We start from the raw sequence: 22,356 nt of genomic DNA, 5'->3' as shown, positions 1-22,356 counted from the left end.
ATATCCCTTAGGACCTAGCGGCACAGTCACCTAAGTCTGGGTGCGCACCCTCTATGACGTGCACACAATGAGGCAGCAACTATTGCTGGTTCTCAGAACACATCCCAGTCATGAGGCAACACACAGCTGAGTTTCTTCATGTTTTGCATAGGCATCCTTTGCAGACTTGGAAAAACCTAACTAATTTGATCAAAAAAAATTTTTTTTGTTTTGTTTCTCAAGGTAGGGTCTCACTCTGGCCCAGGCTGACCTGGAATTCACTATGGAGACTCAGGGCGGCCTCGAACTCACGGTGATCCTCCTACCTCTGCCTCCCGAGTGCTGGGATTAAAGGTGTGTGCCACCACATCTGGCCCCTAATTTTATCAAATTTAAACAATTTTATAGGCTTTATTTCTTTTTCCGTCCTTTCTTTGGTAACATTTTCTGCCTTGTTACATAAATAGGCAGATCTCTACAACTTGCTCTGAAAGTTAAATAAATCTCAAATGTATGAAAAACCAGCAAAGCTTTGATCTACGTAGTTGAGCAGTCTTACATGGCTCCTTTTGCCAAGGAACAAGAAAGAAGCTTGAGACATAGGTCTCCAATGTAAGGTGGCAGAGTTCAAAGCTATAGGGCTACATCTTAGACGCTGCAAAGCTCGCCTTAGACCTACACCCTTCTCCTCAGAAATTTCTATCAATTCAGGAAAGGACAGTCTTAGATTAAAGATGCATACACATTAGAAAATCTAACAGGTACACACACTATTACTTTTTAAAAGTCTGGCTGGGTGTAGTGGCACACGCCTTTAATCCCAGCACTCGGGAGGCAGAGGTAGGAGGATCACAGTGTGTTTGAGGCCACCCTGAGATTCCATAGTGAATTCCAGGTCAGCCTGGACTAGAGTTAAACCCTTATTCCAAAAACAAAAATAAATAAATAAACATAAAAAAAATAGGGTTGGAGAGATGGCCTAGCCGTTAGGGTGTTTGATTGCAAAGTCAAAGGACCCAGGCTCGATTCCCCAGGACTCATGTAAGCCAGATGCACAAGGTGGTATATGCATCGTCTTGAGTTCATTTACAGTGGCTGAAAGACCTGGTACACCCATTCTCTCTCTCTGCCTCTTAATCTCTCCCTCTCTCTCAAATAAATAAAATTAAATTTAAAAATAGAAAATTTAAAAAAATATAAAAGTCTGCTCTCAGGAGGTTTTTGTTAGCTGATATTTTTTCAGTCTGTTACCAGTCAATACCTAAAGAGGCAAAGAGCAGAAGGCAGGGAGGCCTCACGGTCACAGGAAGGCAGGCAGTATTTGTCCACTGGAGGGCCAAAGATCCGGCTATGCAGGTAACGCAGCAAGGACACACCTTTGCAGATTGTGTACGGGGTTAAAAAACTCTCAACTGCTTGTGAAGCATTCAAATCTTTTCTAATTTTACTCCCAGTGTACCTGACATGGTCAACCCTAGGATTACCCAGTTGCATGAGGAGGCCTATGCAGAATTGAGGGGTTATAGATAACCTCAATAGGCAGGGATCAGGTGGACTTCTAGACTGTCAAATTCTCAAGTCTGTTCACATTTAATATCAATGTGATGTTAAAAACAAGGAGATGTAGGCACCCTGCCTAATGAAATATTGCTAGAGAGATTTGCAGAGCTGAGAACTGTAGTGACAAAAGATCTCTTCATATCTATATCAGGTGCAATAGCTGAAAAATGATTTCATTAACTATGATTCAAGAGCCATCTGATATAGCCATAGAGAAAAAAATTGCTCCTATTCCTTACACATTCTATAAAATATTGACTTCAAAACTCTAATCATTCTCTTGAAAAGCTATATTTACTTTCCCCCTATCTTGTTCCTGGGCCATTTGGAGAATAATGTAAGTATGGGAAAAGCAGCACGCATAAGGAATTCTACTGTACAGCCATAACTGAGCTAGGTGGGGTGGCACTGGTCTGCAACCTTAGCACTGGGGTGGCTGAGACAGAAAGATGGAGAGTTCAGAGTCTGATGGGCTACAGTCTCAAAAGGAAAGAGAGAGAGGGAGGGAGGAAGGGAAGGGAAGGAACAGAAGAGAGGAGTGGAGGGGAGTAAAGGGAAGGGAGGAGAGGGAAGACATCAGTGACATCTATTCTCATATGCAAATAAGCTAAATTTGCCCACCTAGGGGCTACTCTTTTATTCCTTTCTTTTCAACCAAATTTATGCATATTAAATTTTTCCTGTGAGGTCCTTTTAAAGCCGTATGACACAAAAGACATATACATCTGTATATAAGTCTGAAATGTAAGTCCTCATGATTCTATTTTTATCCTCTCCACATTCATATCAATTCTTTTTCTTCCACCTACAAAATTAGACATAAATATTTTATCTGTGGTATGTTAAAACCTCAAATCTGAGAGCTACCTTCCAGTAGAAAGCCTTGCTCTCAAAATACTGCTTCTGAATATATGCCTTCACATTTCAAATACTTGGGAGGATAAGGAACATAAGAGATGTGGTAAGACATTAAGATCAAGAAACTGGCAACCCTTGGGGCAAAGAAAGGATGTGTTGTGATAATATGGAGAGAGCGAGCTTCTAGCAAGGAGCTAGAACCAGGACAGATGTGCATGTGAGGCTCATTAGAGAAGAGTGGGATTAAAACCCAGCCCACTGCCTCATGCCAGGGGAAGGGTTACAATCCCCACAAAAGCTTGGGCACCATCCACTGACACAAGGGTGTACTTGGACTGGAGGCAGCCCCCTATCAATCTGGGAGGTTAAGAAAATGAGAGAGAATATATTTTTTTTAAAAAACATATTTATTTGAGGGGGGGGGAGAAGGAGGGAGGGAGAGAGAATGAATGGGTGCACCAGGGCCTCCAGCCATTGCAAATGAACTCTAGACACATGTGCTACCCTGTGTATCTGGCTTACATGGGTCCTGGGGAATAGAACCTGGGTCCTTTGGCTTGGCAGGCAAGTGCCTTAACTGCTAAGCCATCTCTCTAGCCCGAGAACATATTCTTTATCAGCTTAATGCTGACTATTAAGAACAAAAGCTGGGCTGGACCCATGTAAGCCAGATACACAGGGTAGCACATGTGTCTGGAGTTCATTTGCAATGGCTGGAGGCCCCGATGCACCCATTCTCTATCTGCCTCTCTCTCTTTCCCTCCCTCTAATAAATAAAAATAATTGTAAAAAAAAGCTGGGTGTGGTGGCACATGCTTTTGATGACAGCACTGAGGTAGGAAAATCGCCATTAGTTTGAGGCCAGCCTGAGCAATAGATTGAGTTCCAAGTCAGTCTGGGGTAGAGTGAGACCCTGTTTCAAAATACCAACACAAAGCCAGGTGTTGTGGTGCACATCTTTAATCCCAGCACTTGGGAGGCAGAGGTAGGAGGATTGCTGTGAGTTCGAGGCCACCATGAGAATAAAGAGTGAATTCTAGGTCAGACTGGGTTAGGGCAAGACGCTACCTCAAAAAACCAAAAACCAAAAAACAAACAAACAAACAAAAAACCCAACATAACAAAGCCAGGTGTGGTTGTATACTCAGGAGGCAGACAGAGGGGGATCACCATGAATTCGAGGTCATCCTGAGACTACATAGTGAATTCTAGGTCAGTCTGGGATAGAGTGAGAACCTACCTCGAAAACAACAAAAAAATTAAAACAAACAAACAAACAAAACACCCTCCCTGCACATACAAGAACAGCAGCAGCAAAAACAAGAACAAAAGCTATTCAGTGTAAAATAGGATGGCTAAGATTCCAGTTTCGCCCAAACACAGGCCTCAGTACTGAATCTGCAGCAACAGAACATTTACCACTTACATACATGATCATTACACTCTAAGAGTCAAGTAAGAGTTACCTTGGTGATCAACGTAAGGCTTGAAGGCCTGAAGAATTTTTGGCACAGCCACACCCATGTCAAGTTCTGTCAGGGTTAGCTCGTTCATAAAGTAGGGGAGCTACAGAAAAGAAGCAAACAATGAGTGAAACCCATTAGTAACCTAGTAACAACTGTAAGGTAAGCTAGAATTCAATATACTCTGAGGAGATGGAAGTCAAGGCTTTGGGCACATATCATGTATTTAGCTGGATTTAGTTATATTGAAACCATACAAGCCACAGCAGTGAACGGGTGGCCAATTCCTTGTTCTTGTGGAGCTTACACTAGAGAGGGAGAAATAGACAAATGCTATAATCTCACAAAGTGGAAATGAGACAGGAGTGTGGATTCAATTAGGAGTGGCTAGTGTGGCTGAAGAGATTAGAGAAGGTATCTTGCTAAGGAGTGGCATCTGACCTCAGACTGGCCCATCGAGAAGGACACAGAATTGGGAAAGTGGGATTTAAAAGAAATTTATTTATAAGCAGAGAGAGAGGGAGGGGGATAAGAATGGGTATGTCAGGGCCTCCTGCCACTGAAAACGAACTCTAGAATCATATGCCACATTGTGCATCTGGCTTTGTGTGGGTACTGGAGAATCTGAATCCAGGCTATCAGGCTTTGCAAGCAGTGCCTTTAACCACTGAGCCATCTCCCCAGCCCCCAAAGTGGGATTCTAACAGTGGGGAGTAAGAAATTGCTACTTTTTTGTGGTAGTGATCTATGGGTCTACTTTATTGTTTGGGAAGTTTCCACTTTATGGTACAGAGAGGAGAAACCCAGCCCCTACTTTTTTTTTAGACATTTTAAAAACTTTTATTTATTTATTTATTTATTTATTTGAGGCAGAGAGAGGGAAAGAGAGATAAGAGAGTGAGAATGGGCATGCTAGGGCCTCTAGCCACTGCAAACAAACTCCAGATGCATGAGCCACCATGTGAATCTGGCTTATGTAGGACCCGAACAATCAAACCTGGGTCCTTAGTCTTCACAAGCAAACACCTTAACCACTGAACTATCTCTCCAGCCCCCCTACATTTAAAAAAATTATTTGTAGAGAGATAGAGGGAAGAGAGAGACAAAGAATGGGCATGCCAGGGGGCCTCTAGCCACTGCAAATGAACTCCAGATGCAGGTACCACTTTGTGCATCTGGCTTGACATGGGTACTGAGGAAATGAACCCAGGTCATTAGGCTTTGCAGGTAAGTGTCTTAACTGCAGGGCCATCTCTCCAGCCACCTGTACAACATTTTTATTCTAAAATACTATTTTATTTGAGGGGAGAGAGAGAGAGAGAGAAAATGAGAATGAGAATGAGAATGGGAGTGCCAGGGCCTCTAGACACTGCAAATAAACTTCAGACACTTGTGCCACCTTGTGCATCTGGCTTACATAGGTACTGGGGAATCAAACCTGGGTCCTTAGGCTTGGCAGGCAAATGCCTTAACTGCTAAGCCATCTTTCCAGCCCACCCTACAACTTTTTTTCTTTTTCTTTCTTTATTTTTTGTTGTTTAAAGGTATCACTTTAGCCCAGGCTGACCTTGAATTAGTCTCAGAGTAGCCTCAAATTTATGGCAATCCTCCTACCTCTGCCTCCCAAGTGCTGGGATTAAAGGCATGTACCATCACACCTGGCTTTTCAACATTTTAATTTAAAGGTTTATTTATTTATTTGTTAGAGACAGAGAGAGAAGAGAGAGAGAGAGAGAGAGAGAGAGAGAGAGAGAGAGAGAGAGAGAGAGAGAATATGGGCGTGCCAGGGCCTTTAACTACTGCAAATGAACTCCAGATGCATGTGCCACTATGTGCATCTGGCTTACATGGGACCTAGAGAATTGAACCTGGGTCCTTAGGCTTTGGAGGCATTTGCCTTAATGGCTAAAGCCATCTCTCCAGCTCTTCTCCAACATTTAAAAAATTATTATTATTATTTTTATTAACAACTTCCATGATTGTAAACAATATCCCATGGTAATGCCCTCCCTACCCCAACTTTCCCCTTTGAAACTCCATTCTCCATCATATCCCCTCCTCCTCTCAATCAGTCTCTTTTATTTTGATGTCATGATCTTTTCGTCCTATTATGGTGGACTTTCTTCCACATTTTTTTTTGGTTTATTTTTATTTATTTATTTGAAAGCAACAGACAGAGAAAGAGGTAGAGTGAGAGGGAGAGAATGGGCGCGCCAGGGCTTCCAGCCACTGCAGACGAATTCCAGATGCGTGCGCCCCCTTGTGCATCTGGCTAACGTGGGTCCTGGGGAATGGAGCCTTGAACCGGGGTCCTTAGGCTTCACAGGCAAGCGCTTAACCGCTAAGCCATCTCTCCAGCCCTTTCTTCCACATTTTTAAAAGTAGAAATAGCAATAGACATTTCATTTTCACACAAATATGTTTATTTAAGAGAAAGAGGTAGGTTGGGGGAGAATGGGCATGCCAGGGCCTCTAGTCTCTGCAAACAAACTCCAGACACATACACCACCCTGTGCATCTGGCTTATGTAGGTACTGGGGAATTAAACCTGGGTCCTTTGGCTTTGCGGCAAGTGCCTTAATCACTAATTCATCTCTTCAGCCCTTACCATGTGTTAAAATCCTTGGGGGGGGGGTAGGGCGGGGATAACAAATCCCCTTGATTCATGGCTGGCTATTTTCTACCACTCCATCCTCCCAGCCACATTCCACATGTTACACAAGATGTTGGCCTGAGTAAACTGTATCCATGGTCACTTAGTTGGTCTGTTTGTCAGTCTGGTCTGTCTCTCTTTCTTGATATCCAGCTTCTGGTTGGATTTGGCCACTGGGATCCTTCAGCGGGTAGAGGAATGGAAGGTACAGGGAGAAATGTTGCTGGGCATTTGTCCCCTGCCTCCACTGAAGGTCAAAGCTCCGTGAGACAGGCAGCTCTCTCCCCACACAGACACCTGCCCACAGCCTGGTAATCACTCTTTGCTGGTCCAGGTGGTTTCTCTACCTCTCCTCTGGTTGTTCATGGGAGTGTGCCATCTGTTTCCAAATGGGTCCTCATGAATGCTCCCAAATCTACCAGTCGGAATTTATCAAAAAGGTAATAAAGTCAAAGTACTGGAATTTGCTCGTAAGTCGCTCCTTTATCTCAATATTGTACAATTAATTCACCTATATTTCCTCTGGTCAAGTTGTCTGTTATTTTCTTAATCCTTATTTATTTATTTTTGGTTTTTCGAGGTAGTGTCTCACTCTAGCTCAGGATGACCTGGAATTCACTATGTAGTTTCAGGGTGGCTTCGAACTCACTGCATCCTCCTATCTCTGCCTCCTGAGTATTGGGATTAAAGGTGTGCGACCCCTAACCCAGCTCACCTCTGATTTATTTTTATTTTTATTTTTTTGTTTTCACATTTTTTTTTTAATCGGTACAGAGTTTACTAGTCATACAACATGGCTCACAAAAGTGATGGGACATTTCAGTGATGGCATGATTTGTGGATTGGCTCCTTTTACCCAGATGATGACAAGACATTTTTCAACAGGACCCCAACACCTCCACCACCACCACCACGAGACAAACAGAATGCAAGACCATCACAACACAGCTAGGACAGGTTCCATGGACACACGTTTCAGTGGCACTGACGCCTCCGGATGGGATGGCTATTTTCACAATTTTTATTAACATTTTCCATGATTATAAAAAATATCCCACGGTAATACCCTCCCCCCCCACACTTTCCCCTTTGAAATTCCATCATATTACCTCCCCATCTCAATCATTGTACTTACATATATACAATACCAACCTATTAAGTACCCTCCTCCCTTCCTTTCTCTTCCCTTTATATTTCCTTTTTAACTTACTGGCCTCTGCTACTAAGTATTTTCCTTCTCACGCAGAAGCCCAATCATCTGTAGCTAGGACCCACATATGAGGGAGAACATGTGGCACTTGGCTTTCTGGGCCTGGGTTACCTCACTTAGTATAATCCTTTCCAGATCCATCCATTTTTCTGCAAATTTCATAACTTCATTTTTCTTTACTGCTGTCACCTTTGATTCTTTCCAGAGGTAAAGACAGATCATCTTAGAGAGTAGTCATGTCTGTAATGAACGTGTGGTGGGGATGGCTTTTGAATATTCACATTAAAAAATTATTTATGGGCTGGAGAGATGGCTTAGTGGCTAAGGCATTTGCTTGCAAAGTCAAAGGATCACTGTTGGATTCCCCAGGACCCATGTAAGCCAGATTCACAAGGGGGTGCATGCATCTAGAATTCGTTTGTAGTGGCTAGAGGCCCTGGCATGCCCATTCTCTCTCTCTCTCTTCCCATTTTTCTTTCTCTCAAATAAATAAATAAATAACTAAATAAAATATATTTTAAAAATTCATTTATGGGTTGTAGTGATGGCTTACCCGTTAAGGTACATGCCTGCAAAGCCTAAGGACCCAGGTTCAATTCTCTAGGTCCCACATAAGCCAGATGCACAAGGTAGTGCATGCACCTGGTTTGTTTGCAGTGGCTAGAGGCCCTGATGCGCCCATTCTCACACTCTCCCTCTCTCTTTCTCAAATAAATAAATAAATAAATCTTAAAAAAAATTATTTAGTTGACAGAGACAGAGAGGGAGGGAGACACACCAGGGCCATTTGCCACTGTAAATAAACTCCAGATGTATGTGTGTGTATCTGGCTTTACATGGATACTGGGGAAATGAACCTGGGCAGTCAGGCTTTGCAAGCATGCACCTTTAACTGCTGAGCCATCTCTCCAGCCCTGAATATTCATTCTTGAATTGGCTCATGCTGTATTTGGAAAACTTTGTCTCAGGTATCAAGTTAGGTGTGGATGACCTCTATCAACCTTCAAAATGCTGGCTGGCCAAGAAAGTCTCCTACATAGTGGCCACAGTGCTTTTTGTCTATAATTGTCATTCCAGAGCCTGCCCAGTTAGAGGCTTCTGAGACCAAGGAACAGACCACCTCCACTAGTGTTTCTACGGGAACTAGAGCCAACACTGAGCCCCTGCAGGAGCACGGCTAGCACTTCTCTTCTGCCTCACACCTCCTTCCCGCACCCCATCCTGTAGCCTATGGTTCCCAGAAAGGTAAAGGATGGACCTGAGACAGGTCTTATGATAAAGGTGGGGTCTGCAAGCAAGTAGTGGAGTCCATGGTCTCTACCAGAGAGAGGGGCAATGAGCAGGGCCTTTCCTAGTATTCACCCTTCTACCTACCCCCAAGAATCTAGACTGCCTGTGGCTAACCCCTTGCTCGGCTCTCTGCCCCAGACCAGCCTACTCCCTACGCGCAGAAGGCAATACAACTGCTTCTTGGTGCCACTCAACCAGAAACCGAGGTTTCACCCTCAGGGACAAAGGAGCAGAAACCCAGGGGCATGTCCTTTACCCCCTACATAAACTCAACAGGGACAGGACAGTCAGGTGGATGGACATGTTCTTGGGTGGTGGGTGATAACAAGGCTGTGTGTGTAACAATGGCTGCACCTGCTGTCATCAGCACAAGCGCTCCAAGCCAAGAGTGCACTTGCTGTTGGGCAGAAATCCAGCTCATCTTACACCCATCCTGGGGTGCCAGGCGTCCGGCCGAGCTGCTCTTTCACAGGGAGTCACTATATGCAAGGGTGATGATGTGAGGGTGCCGGGTTTGGAACTATTCTCTCACCCCCATTTACTCCTCTGTCTGGGTCTCCACTGGTCTATGGGCACTGCATATAGCAGCAGCTCAGGTTGGGAGATGGGGTGGGCATAGTTGGCAACAGAGGGGCTAGAGGACCCCCCCCACACCTGGTACCCTGAAGTCTGGCAGTGTTGGATCTACTCATCTTCATTCAGTTCTACTTGTCTCCATTCTAACCTTTCAGTCCTTCTGACCTCAAAGAGAAAACTGAAGTTTAAATCTATGATCTGTAAGAGCCGAAATGACAAGCAAAAAAGAAAATAAGAACAGAAGGCTTTCCTTCAATTTCCTCTGGAACGCAGGAGCCTTCACACTCCGCCATGTGGGGAGAAGCGCTATGACTTCCCATTTCTGGCTCAGAGAGGGGCCAGGACTGCATCCCCATGCCTTTGGAATGTGTGCAGGCCATCAGTGCCTACCTGGAACTCCTGCATGCCCTCTCTTTTTCATGCTCCCAGGAAGCACAGCCCTCTACCTCTGGGAAAGGAGCAGGACAGCTCCCTATGGTGGGCTTTGATCTGGATGGAACTCCAGGCCTTGTCGTTTTGAAGGAGACAAAGATGCCAGAGCACTTTATGTGGCTACTGATGTCTTATCTCTCAACATAAAGGATCATGGCTGCTTGTTCCCCTGTGGATCTGGTTAGCAGGAGCAGGATCAACCCTCAACAGCACACACTGGCTGACCTTGTCTCCCAAAGCCCTACCCCAAGCTCTGCCTCCAAACCCACTCTTCCAGGCCAGAAGGCAGTCTGTCTTTTTAAGGATGGGAGGCTGGGTGGCCTGCAGACTAAACCAGAAAAGATTCGGTTCTTTACTCAGAGGAAGGACCAAAAGCAAACTGAAGCCATGTGTATATTTTCCTCCTAATCTAACTTTCCACTCATAGTTTCTTAACCTGGAGACTTTGAACTCCCAGAAATGAAGGTCAGATGTATGAGCATGCATTTTTCTAGGGCAAGGCTCCACAGGTTTCTGTTTCTCAAAGGTTCTGATCTATAATAAAAACAACAAAACAAAACAAAACCCTCAAAGCCACAGCCATAAGCCTGATCACGGAAGCACTTCTTATCTCGGCGGAACTTTCCTATGAGGCTTACTTCCAAGGAACCTCCACAGCTCTCCCAGCTGGCAAATGCACCCTTTGCTGACAGTCCTGAGAAGTACCTATGCACTTTAAACCCACTTCCAAGTGGGCCTGGCCTAGCACCAGCAGGGTTTCTTTAGCAAAGAGAGAGCCCAAAATAAAGTGCTATCTGGCCCAAAGCAAAGGTCAATTGCAGACACATATAGAGGCCAACCCTGATGGCCCCAGCTGAGGGAAGAAAGGCAGGTTGTCAAAGGGCATTGAGAAGTCCAAGATTTCCTCAAGTGTGCTCAATGGTCTGGCCCACTTTGAGTGCAGGTGAACTGTGTATAGAAAATTTAAGCTTGCTTTTAACTTAAAGAAAATGAAGGCTGGAGAGATAGCTCAGCGGTTAAAAGTACTTGCTTGCAAAGTCTGAGAGCCCAGGTTCGGTATCCACATAAAGCCAGATACACAAAATTGTGCATGTGTCTAGAGTTCATATGCAGTGGCAGGAAACCCTGGCACGACTAGTTTCTTTCTTTAATAAGTAAATAAGTATATAAATAATTTTTTTTTTTTCCTGAGGTTGGGTCACGCTCTAGCCCAGACTGACCTGGAATTGAGTTAGTAGTCTCAGGGTGGCCTTGAACTCACCACGATCCTACCTCTGTCTCCCAAGTGCTGGTATTAAAGGTGTGCGCCACCATGCCCGCTAGATACTTTTGCTGTTGTTTATTTATTTATTTATTTGAGAGCAACAGAGAGAAAGAGAGAGAGAATGGATGCACCAGGACCTCCAGCCACTGCAAACAAACTCCAGATGCATGTGTTACCTTGTGCATCTGCTTATGTGGGTACTGAGTGGCAGTTGAGTGTCGAACTGGGGTCCCTAGGCTTCACAGTCAAGTGTTTAGCTGCTAAGCCATTTGCCAGCAAAGCCAAAGGATCCTGGTTCAACTCTCCTGGGCCCATGTGAGCCAGATGCACAAGGTAGTGCATGCATCTGGAGTTTGTTTGCAGTGGTTGGAGGCCCTGCTGTGCCCATTCTCTCTTTCTCTTTCATAAATAAATAAATAAATAAATAAATTTTTAAAAAGATAATGAAACTATACAAGATGACTTAGTTTTAGAAGCTCACATTTTCTTAAACAAACTGGAGATGACCATCTTGCAACACAAGAGAAAACACAAGACAGTTGACTCAGTCCCCAGATACAGTGTCACTGACCAAGGTCAGTGTGTGATCCAGGTCAGGTGTGGCGTTTGAGAACTTTCTTCCCTCATATGCTGTAACCAGTGTTTATTCATTTAGGACCTAAGGGCACAGAATACCTGGGAATGAGGAGGTGGGGAAGTAGACGCCTCTTATGTGAAAAGCAATACCTTGATTTTGCTGAGTTTCATCTGGATTTTCTTAGACACCACATCAGACCAGTATTTCTCACCCAAGAAGTCCCAAAATATTCTTCCAAGCAAGGCATTCACCCAGGCTTCCTGTTCTTCCTCCTCAGAGGGTGGGGCCTCTGGCAACTGGAAAAGAAAAAGGACCAAAATTAGCTGGAAAACAACTGGAGAGTGAGACAGGTGCTAATTTTCATAAAGCCTCTGAAGGGCCTTCCTGCAGAATCAGGGACACGTGACTGTGCTTCTCTATAAATTACGATTCCCACATTTTGTCAGTGAACAGAAAAAAGGAGAAACAAAAGCTATACCTTCTCAATTTTTTCCACCAGTCTTCTTGTGAACCAGATAATACCCATAGCATTAGCTTAGATAAACTGCCCTGACGCTCCCCCGCCCCCCGCGCCCAGCCCCCTCCAAATTCACTTGGTACTAATGACTTATCAAACATCTACCTTTTCCTAGCCAAGGCTTGGGCCTGTATTTAGTATGCTCATTCCTCATCAAGGTTTGGTCTTACCCTTGCAGAGTCAAGATATGCTTGGGGCCAGGTGTGGTGGCACACACCTTTAATCCCAGCAGGGAGGCACAGGTGGAAGGATCATGATAAGTCTGAGGTCAGGCTGGGCTACAGTGAGACCCTACTTTGAAAACAACAAAACAAATGTACTTGGGGTGCTTAAAGACCCGGATGCCTGGGCTGCAGAGCGGGCTCTGTGGTTAAGTGTGCTTCCTGTGTAAGCATGAGGGCCTGAGGGGTCAGAACCTACATAAACAGCTGAGTGTGGCCACACACCGCTGTAACCCTAGTCCTGTAGGGGACTGGAGACAGAAGAATTGCTGGGGCTTGTGAGCAGCAAGTGTGACAATCAGCAAGAGACTTTGTCTCAAGGGGAAAACAAGTGGGTGAGTGATAGAGGGACACCTGACCTTCTCTCTTGACCATTGCAGGTAAGCATGTGCATATACTATTTACACAAACTAATCCTGCAACCGTCACACCGCAGAGTTATCAAATAAAGCAGCATTGGCAGTTTCCAAAGTCCCTCACTATGTGAGGAAGGGGAGGGGACAGCAGGGCTGGATGAGGGAGCTGCTCTCAAGGCAGCCCTTCTCTCCAGCCTCACTTCCGACCCATCCAGTGTATCCAAACATCAGCTGTGGCCAGTGGATGAGCAAACATGTCTCCAGTATCCTAGCCAGGCTATTGTGGTGGTTTGATTCAGGTGTTCTCCCATCAAGTTAGGTGTTCTAAAGGCTAGGTTCCCAGCTGATGGACATTTGAGGAGGTGTATTGTTGGGGATGGGCTCATAGGTGTTATAGCCAGTTTCCCCTTGCCAGTGTTCAACATACTGTCCTGTTCCTGTTGTTTACCTGATGTTGGCCAGGGGGTGATGTCCACCCTCTGCTCATGCCATCGTTTTCCCTGTCAACATGGAGCTTCCCCCTTGAGCCCGTAAGCCAAAATAGACCCCCTTCCCCCTCCACAAGCTGCTCTTGGTTGGGTGATTTCTACCAGCAATGCGAACCTGACTGCAACAGCTAGTTATTAGACTATGGAATCTGCCCTAGTGAGGGCCGAGGGAAAGGATAAAGCGGCAGTGTTCACTGGGAGTGCCATGGGGTATAGGGTTCGTGCACTGGAGGGCTAGGACTCTGAGGAGTGGGTTGTCAGTATGGCTGGTGCCCTACACTGCTGTACAGGACCAAGAACAGACTCCTCAGGTCTCCTCGCATGTCAGATACCCAAGAAATACAAAAGCCTTACTTTCACTTGAGGGGTGAGAGCTCGGGGCTGTAGTTTGTTCTCCTGGTTCTCTGCTTGTTCTGTCCTAGTGGGGAAGAGGCTTGCTGGTATGACAAGTATTGCTCTGTGCGGAGGCTTCTAATTAGACTACAGCCTTGCAAAAACAAGCTTTGGAAAGCCAAGATCCAGAGACAGAGAAATGTAGAAATCTGTGGCCAGTGCACCCTTTCCCCTTGTGGTTTATATAAACACTTCCGGGCCACACATGCCCTGGCCATGCACTGTCCACTCTTACTCCCTCATGTCCTGCACTTGTGCATATGTGCAGCCACGACCTGTCTAGGCATCTGTATTTGCTGCATGACGCGACGCTGTGTGCCTACCTGTGGCACAGCGTACAGGTCACGTGGCTCTGACGCTGGCAGTCTGGCTCCTAGTGAGACCCTCATAGTCTGTGTCATGTAGCTACACGTGCTGGTTCTGAGGCCTGGTTTCTGAGGGTCTCGATCCGGATGAGGCACACATGGAGCCTAGGTGCAAGCCCAGCAGACTGCTCAGCACCCACCTGTCTTGTCATGTCACGGCTGGGCCAGTTCTTTGGGAACCCAGGGGATCATCCACGTATTATTTATTTATTTGCAATGAGAGAGATAGAGAGAGAGAAAGAGAGAGAGAGAGACAGAGAAGGAATGGGCACACCAGGACCTTCTGTCACTACAAATGAATGCTAGATGCATATACCTACAATGTTTTGCATCTGGTTTTATGTGGATACTGTGAAATCAAACCTAGGCCATCAGGCTTTGCAAGCAAGCACCTTTAACTGCTGAGCCACCTCTCCAGCCCCTCCCCTCATATATTTTTTTAATTTTTAAAAATTTATTTGTGAGACAGAGAGAGAATGGGTGCACCAGGGCTTCCAGCCACTGCAAACGAACTCCAGACGCATGCGCCCCCTTGTGCATCTGGCTAACGTGGGTCCTGGGGAGTTGAGCCTTGAACCGGGGTCCTTAGGCTTCACAGGCAAGCGCTTAACCGCTAAGCCATCTCTCCAGCCCTCCCCCATATTTTTAAATCACATGTCATTGCCTGAGACATGTTTTGGGAGTTCTTCAAATCTGGATGTTTTCCAAGGTCTTCCTTATGAACGCTGGTGAATCATAAAGAAGAAAGCAGGGTGCTTGCTCCGTGAGTAACATGCTGCGCAGACATGAGCATGAGTTTGGATCTCAGTGTCAAGTAGATGTTGGGCATGGTGGCTTGTGCCTATAATCCTAGAGCTGGGGAGGCAGATACAGAAGGACCCCTGAGACCTGCTGGCTAGTCTACATGAACTGGTGAGTCTAGGGTTCAGTGAGAGCCCATGTATCAAAAAAATAAGGGCGAGGTATGGTGGTGCACGCCTTTAATCCCAGCATTCGGGAGGCAGAGGTAGGAGGATTGTTGTGAATTCAAGGATAGCCTGAGACCACATAGTGAATTCCAGGTCAGCCTGGGCTAGAGTAAGACCCTACCTCAAAAAACTAAGAAGAAAGAAAGGAAGAGTTACTGAAGAAAACACCCAAAGTCAACCTCTGGCTCCCACACACATGCACATATGCACACACCTATGGCCACACATACAAAATAGAGGGCTGAGATGTGGCTCAATTGGTAGAGTTGTACACTGTGTCATGGACTTAATGCCCAGCACTGAATATAATGAGCACAGGGATGCACATCTATAATTCCAGCACTTGGGAGGTGAATCAGAAGTTTAAGGCTACCTTCAGTTTCATAATGAGTTAAAAGTCCAGCTTGGGCTACACGAGACTCTGTCTCAAAAAAATTAAGTTGGGTGGTGGTGGCGCATGCCTTTAATCCCAGTACTCAGAAGGCAGAGGTAGGAGGAGGATTGCCATGAGTTCGAGGCCTCCCTGAGACTATATAGTGAGTTTTAGTCAGCCTGGGCTAGAGTGAGACCTTAACTCAAAAAACCAAAATAAATAAATAAATAAGTAAATAAAATAAATACACATGGCTCCTTCCGTTTCACTCTGTTCTCTATGGCCTTCTCTGGTGCTATCATGTCTTTGGACACTAAGGCATTTTCTACCACCAAGTCCTATTTGGAAGGGCAGAAGTCTGCATCAGAAATTGCTTAAGGGGTTGGAGAGATGGCTTAGTGGTTAAGGCATGTGCCTGCGAAGCCTAAGAACTTATGTTCCAATCTTTAGGTCTCACGTAAGCCAGACGCAGTGATGCAAATGCAATGTTGCACATGCACACAAGGAGACACATGCGTCTGGAGTTCGTTTGCAGTGGCTGAAGGTCCTGGTGCACCCATTCTTTCTGTCTCTGTCTCAAATAAAAATTAAACAAAACAAAACAAAACAACAACAACAAAAAAGAAACTGCTTAAGAACTGGAAAGATGGCTTAGCAGTTCAGATACTTGCCTGTGAAGCCTAAGGACCCATGTAAGCCAGATGTACAAGGTGGCGCATATGGCTGGAGCCCCTGGTGTGCCCATTTTCTCTCTAACTGCTGCTGTTCTCTCTCTCTCTCAAATGTAGGTGTCTTTAGGCTCAAGGGGAACAGGTTTGTACTGCACAGATTACTGAGGAAACACAGTCTGAACACAGTATCCCCCAGGCTACTTGGGGAGTGCCAAGCTGCTATTCCTAAGACTCACCTGTCTTACTTAACGTAGATGACATCACAGATAACTTTTTCCCTTCCCAAATGGGAGCATGCACCCCGTATCAGTCTTTCTTTGCAACCATCATTTTCTTTGTTTTTTGGTTTTTCAAGGTAGGGTTTCACTCTGACCCAAGCTGACCTGAACTTCACTATGGAGTCTCAGGGTGGCCTCGAACTCACGGTGATCCTCCTACCTCTGCCTCCCGAGTGCTGGGATTAAAGGTGTGTGCCACCATGCCCATCTTGCAACCGTCATTTTCACAAGGAACCAGTTTCACATGAAGCAGCAAGAAACAAAGGCTGTTTCACAATGTGCACAGTTCTGAAATAAATGCCACGCGGCTGCCTTTCTTTCTCATCAGTTCCTGTTCTAACACAGCCGTTTCTCCACAGTCACGCTGGGAACAAAGAAAACACCCAGAGCAGCAGAACACTGACAATGCTTCAAAGAAGCTTCGTGAACCAAATCAACTCAACAGGCTGCTCGGAAGAACACACTTCCAATGACTGCCGTAAAAATTTTAAAGCCAGAAGAATAAATTTGCACACATTTCCTAATACTGCCATTTGGCTGCAGGGAGACATGAGAGGAGAATATTCATTGCACCATTTTACACACACACACACACACACACACATACACACACACACACAGAGAGGGGGGGGGTAATTTCCTAAGCATGGCTCCAAAAACACTGCAGACAGTCAATGTTCCGAAGCTGAAGCAAGGCCATTGAGACTGTCTGAATAGCTCTCAAGATGATGAGTTTTATTAAAAATGAACTTTGCAAACCAAAATAGCATGGATTTTCTCAGTTTTGTGGGTTATATTTCCTATGCCATGTGGCTAGCCTCGCCTCTTGATATAACAGTTTATTTATTTATTTATTTTTTTGAAGCAGAGTCTCAAAACACAGGTTAGGCTGACCTGAAATTCATGTGGCCCATGCTGGCCTTGAACTTATGGCAATCCTTCTGCCTTAGCCTGACTGCTAGAATTACACGTATATGCCTCTGAACTCAGCTTCAGCCTTTTATTTTATTTTTTTTACAAGATTATAGAACTCAGCCGGGCATGGTGGCGCACACCTTTAATCCCAGCACTCGGGAGGCAGAGGTAGGAGGATCATCGAGAGTTCGAGGCCACCTTGAGACTACATAGTGAATTCCAGGTCAGCCTGAGCCAGAGTGAGACCCTACCTCCAAACACCAAAAAAAAAAAAAAAAAAAAAAAAAAAAAAAAAGACTATAGAACTCAAGGCATTTGCCTGCAAAGCGTGCTGGTCCAGGTTCAATTCCCACATAAAACCAGATACAAAGTGCCACATATGTCTGGAGTTTATTTGCAGTGGCAACAGGCCCTGGTATGCCCATATACTGTCTTTTTCTCTCTTGCAAATAAATTAAAACAATTTTTTTTTCGATGTAAGGTTTCGCTCTACCCCAGGCTGACCTGGAATTCACTGTGTAGTCTCAAGGTGGCCTTGAACTCATGGCGATCCTCCTACTTCTGCCACCCAAGTGCTGGGATTACAGGTATGTACCACCACACCTGGTGGAGGGTCTCACTCTAGCCCAGACTGACTTGGAGCTCAATCTGTAGTTCCAGAACTTAACAGTGACCCTCCTGCCGTGGCCTCTGAAGTGCTGTCACTAAAGGCATGAGCCACTATGTCTGGCTATATTATGTTTAAAAAAATTTTTTTTGTTCATTATTTATTTATTTATTTGAGAGTGACAGACATTGAGAGAAAGACAGATAGAGGGAGAGAGAGAGAATGGGCGTGCCAGGGCTTCCAGCCACTGCAAACGAACTCCAGACGCGTGCGCCCCCTTGTGCATCTGGCTAACGTGGGACCTGGGGAACCGAGCCTTGAACCGGGGTCCTGAGGCTTCACAGGCAAGCATTTAACCGCTAAGCCATCTCTCCAGCCCTATACTATGTTTTTTTAAAAAAAATTTTACAGGGCTGGGCATGGTAGCACACGCCTTTAATCCCAGCACTCGGGAGGCCGAGGAGGAGGATCACTGTGAGTTCAAGGCCACCCTGAGACTACATAGTGAATTCTAGGTCAGCCTGGACTAGAGTAAGACCTTACCTCGGGAAATAACAACAACAAAAAATTATATTTATTTGGTTTTTCAAGGTAGGCTCTTGATCTATCCCAGGCTAGACCAGCCTCAGCGTCTCTCTTTCTTCAGCGCCTCCACTGAAAAGCTGTGGAAGTGTCTCACATAATGTGAACCCTGCAGACTCAGGCCTGGAGAGTGGTCTTCTCTCCCAGACAGGGCATACATACTGTGGGCATTCATGACACTAGCCTGTGGAGTGTCTCTTCCCAATGCATCCACACTAGCAGTCACGCTATCCCACTTTAGGCATTCTTAAACAGTTTCCTATTTAAATCTTCTCCCAGAAACACTTAGAAACCAGTTCTCCCTGCAATCATGGTATATTTTATCATTCAAATGGAATTTAATAGCCTTAAAGTTTTTTGAATACTAACTTGTTTTTAATCGTTATAGATATAAGTAACTGCCAATAATACTTTGGATGCATACAAATCTTACCTCTGTTCACTGACTAATTACACCTCTGGGTATGCTTTTTATTTTGTGGGAGGTTTGAGGTAGGGTTTCGCTCTACCCAAATTAATTAGAATTCACTATGTAGTCTTAGGTTGGCCTAAAACTCACAGGGATCCTCCTACCTCTGCCTCCCTAGTGTTGTGATTAAAGGCATGACATGTCACCACATTCAGCTCTGGATGCTTTTTGACATTGGTTCAGATCCTGGAGTACCAGCGGTCTCACAATGACCCATTCATCTCCCGACTAGAGCTCTAACTTGGTCAGCATCAAGCAATGGGACAGAAAGAGACTGAGAATATGGATGTGATCCTGACATGCTAGAGCCCTCTCCTCAGAGAAAGAAATTAAAAAAAAAATTTTTTTTGTTTATTTATTTGAGAGTGACAGACAGAGAGAGAAAGGGCGGGGAGAGAGAGAGAGAGAGAGAGAAAGAGAGAAAGAGAGAGAGAGAGAGAGAGTAGGCACGCCAGGGCTTCCAGCCACTGCATACGAACTCCAGATGCGTGTGCCCCCTTGTGCATCTGGCTACCGTGGGTCCTGGGGAATCGAGCCTCGAACCGGGTCCTTAGGCTTCACAGGCAAGCACTTAACCACTAAGCCATCTCTCCAGCCCAAGACAGAAATTTTTTGTTTCTTGGTTTTCAAGACAGGCTCTTGCTCTAGCCCTAGGTTGACCTGGAACTCCCTCAGTAGTCCCAGGCTGGCCTTGAACTCACAGTGATCCTTCTACCACGGCCTCCTAAGTGTTGGTAATTAAAGATGGGCACAACCATGCCAGGCTACCCCACCAAGGAAATTTTTGTTTTGCTATTTTATTTTTTTAAGCCTCTTATTGACAACTTCCATAATTCTAGATAATAAACCATGAAAATTCCCTCTCCTCCTTCACTTTCTCCTTCTCCAGAGAAACTTTAAATTGCTTATTTATTTTTTTGGTTTTCCCAGGTAGAGTCTCACTCTAGCTCAGGCTGCCCTGGAATTCACTATGTAGTCTCAGGCTGGCCTTGAAGTCACAGCCATCCTCTGCCTCCTAAGTGCGGAATTAAAGGTGTGCGCCACCATGCCTGGCTTTTCCTTTCCTTTCCTTCCCTTCCCCTTCCCCTTCCCCTTCCCCTTCCCCTTCCCCTTCCCCTTCCCCTTCCCCTTCCCCTTCCCCTTCCCCTTCCCCTTCCCTTTCTTTTCTTTTCTTTTCTTTTCTTTTCTTTTCTTTTGTTTGAGGTAGGGTCTCACTCTAGCCCAGGCTGACCTGGAATTCACTGCGTAGTCTCAGGGTAGCCTTGAACTCACAGTGATCTTCCTACCTCTGCCTCCTTTGCGTCACCATGCCTGGCTCTTAAAATTTCTTTTAAGAGAGAGAAGAGACAGAGGGGGAGAGAGAGAATGGGCATGCCAGGGCCTCAGCCACTGAGATTGAATTCCAGACAGTTGTGCCATGTAGTGGGCATGTGAAACCTTGCACTTGCCTCACCTTTGCACATCTGGCTAACATGGGATCTGGAGAGTTGAACATGGGTCCTTAGGCTTTGTAGGCAAGTGCCTTAGCTACTAAACCATCTCTCCAGCCCCCCGGCCCCCCAAGAAACTTTTTGAATAGGGTCTATCAGATGCAGCAGGAGGGGGAAGCAGGAGGAAGTGAGAGTGGATGGGACAAAGCCCAGAGCTTGCCCCAAGCATCTTTTGCACAAAAAAAGAGTGGGTATTTTAACTTGGGATGGTGGCCAACACTGATAACATTACAACTTGAAAAATGTCAAAACTTCCTTTGTGTCTCTGGCGTCTTTTGAGTCCCTCCCTCTCTTGGACTCATGACATGTCAGAGAAACAATATGGACCTTAGGGGTTATCCCATCTTTACAGCAGGAAGGATGAGCACCATCGACAGCCAACGTTGACAAATGAGACTGACACAAAGTTCTTATACAGTTGTATAAGTGGCTTACACTACTTCATGCTTTTGAAGTTGTCCAGAAGGTGACATTTGGGGAAATCAGGGAACCAGGCATTTGCCACCTTCCTGCTGGGAAGGAACGTTAGTGCAACACTAAAGGAAGAGAATGTGGCAATATCTAACCAAAGTACATGTGTGCTCACCTTCTGACTGTCACCCCACTTCCAAGACACACCCCCAGCAGCATAGAACACACTCATTTGTAACTGCAAAAGATTGGAAATAGCATCTACGCCTGAGGAGAGACCGAATGAACTGCACAGAACTACGGCACACACTATTAATTCCAGTATGCAGGAGGCAGAGGCTGTGAGTTCAAGGCCATCCTGGGGCTACAAGGAAAGTTCCAGGTCAGCTGGGCTAGAGTGAGACCCTGCCTCAGGAAAAGAAAAAAAAAAAAGAAGAAGAAGAGAATAAACCAGAGTTCAAGAGAACAGGATCATCTGGGGCTGAGTGGCAGAGGCAGAGAGAGAAGGAACAGCACAGGGGAAATGAACCTTTTCTGAAAATGCCTTTGCATGGGGCTTTTGGAATCATGTTAATGTTGAGGGGATGAATGGAGGGAAGGAGTCGGGGAGGGAGAACACGAATGCAAGGGAGGGTTTCATTCGCTCAGTAACATAATTAATATGAAACCGGCAAAGAGCCATCTGTACTGACTTGTAAAGAGAACCTGAGATGTGACACGAGCGGCACAGGAACACTGTGGCAGATCTCACTTTCCAGCAAACAGGACAGCAGTATCAGAAGCCATGGCCGGCCTTACCTGGGAGCGGGGCGCTCCCGTGACTGCCCTGACAGCAAACAACCACCCAGGCGGCGCTGCACTTCCAGACCAGGTCATAGAAGACCGTGCCGCTTCCTCCCCGCTCTGCCTCGAAACCTTGCCCTGGGAACCCTGCCACGCTGAGGGAAGACCGGAGGTCCTGCTGAGCTCAGTCAACAGCCAGCACCTATCTGCCCCCTGTGGGGGTGTTTCTTCTTGGAAGTGGGTACCCCAGTCCCAAGTGCAGCCTCCCCAGGAGGCCCTGCATGGAACAACCAGAAGAGTTTACTAAGCCTTCCCTAAATTACAAATCTGTGAGGAAGTAAGTAATTTTTGTCTGAAGCCACCACTTTTAGGGCTGTTTGCTAGGGGTAGATGACCAACAAGTACCCCTTATTCAATAGTGCCCACTCTATCCCAGCACCCAAGACCAGGAGGAACTTAAAGATGTGGATAAGGGTCTCAAGGAAAAGTCAATTAGACTCATGGCAAAACTAGCCAACTGATGGGAGACAAAATACGCAGTGCCTGCATCTGAGGAGGCTCAGACTTGACGGTGGGGGGCTTTCTGACCTCAGCGGCCTCTGTGTGA

General features: G+C 45.8%; 1 protein-coding gene across 5 annotated transcripts in view; it reads right to left on the bottom strand.

Annotated features, from left to right (window-relative positions):
• The window catches only part of Tex2 (testis expressed 2), a 135,953-nt gene that overhangs the window by 25,522 nt on the left and 88,075 nt on the right, over window positions 1-22,356 (bottom strand). For all 5 annotated transcript variants that reach the window (XM_045158290.1, XM_045158292.1, XM_045158291.1 and 2 more), the window contains exons 6-7: window positions 12,012-12,158; window positions 3,864-3,963 (exon numbers count right to left, since the gene is read on the bottom strand). In XM_045158290.1, the coding sequence (XP_045014225.1) occupies window positions 3,864-3,963; window positions 12,012-12,158 (247 nt within the window). The remainder of the gene's footprint in view (window positions 1-3,863; window positions 3,964-12,011; window positions 12,159-22,356) is intronic.

The sequence above is a fragment of the Jaculus jaculus genome, chromosome 9 (genome assembly GCF_020740685.1).
Source record: "Jaculus jaculus isolate mJacJac1 chromosome 9, mJacJac1.mat.Y.cur, whole genome shotgun sequence".
Taxonomy (NCBI): domain Eukaryota; kingdom Metazoa; phylum Chordata; class Mammalia; order Rodentia; family Dipodidae; genus Jaculus; species Jaculus jaculus.
Note: the sequence above shows the minus strand (reverse complement) of the source record. Positions and strands in the feature narration are given on the sequence as shown.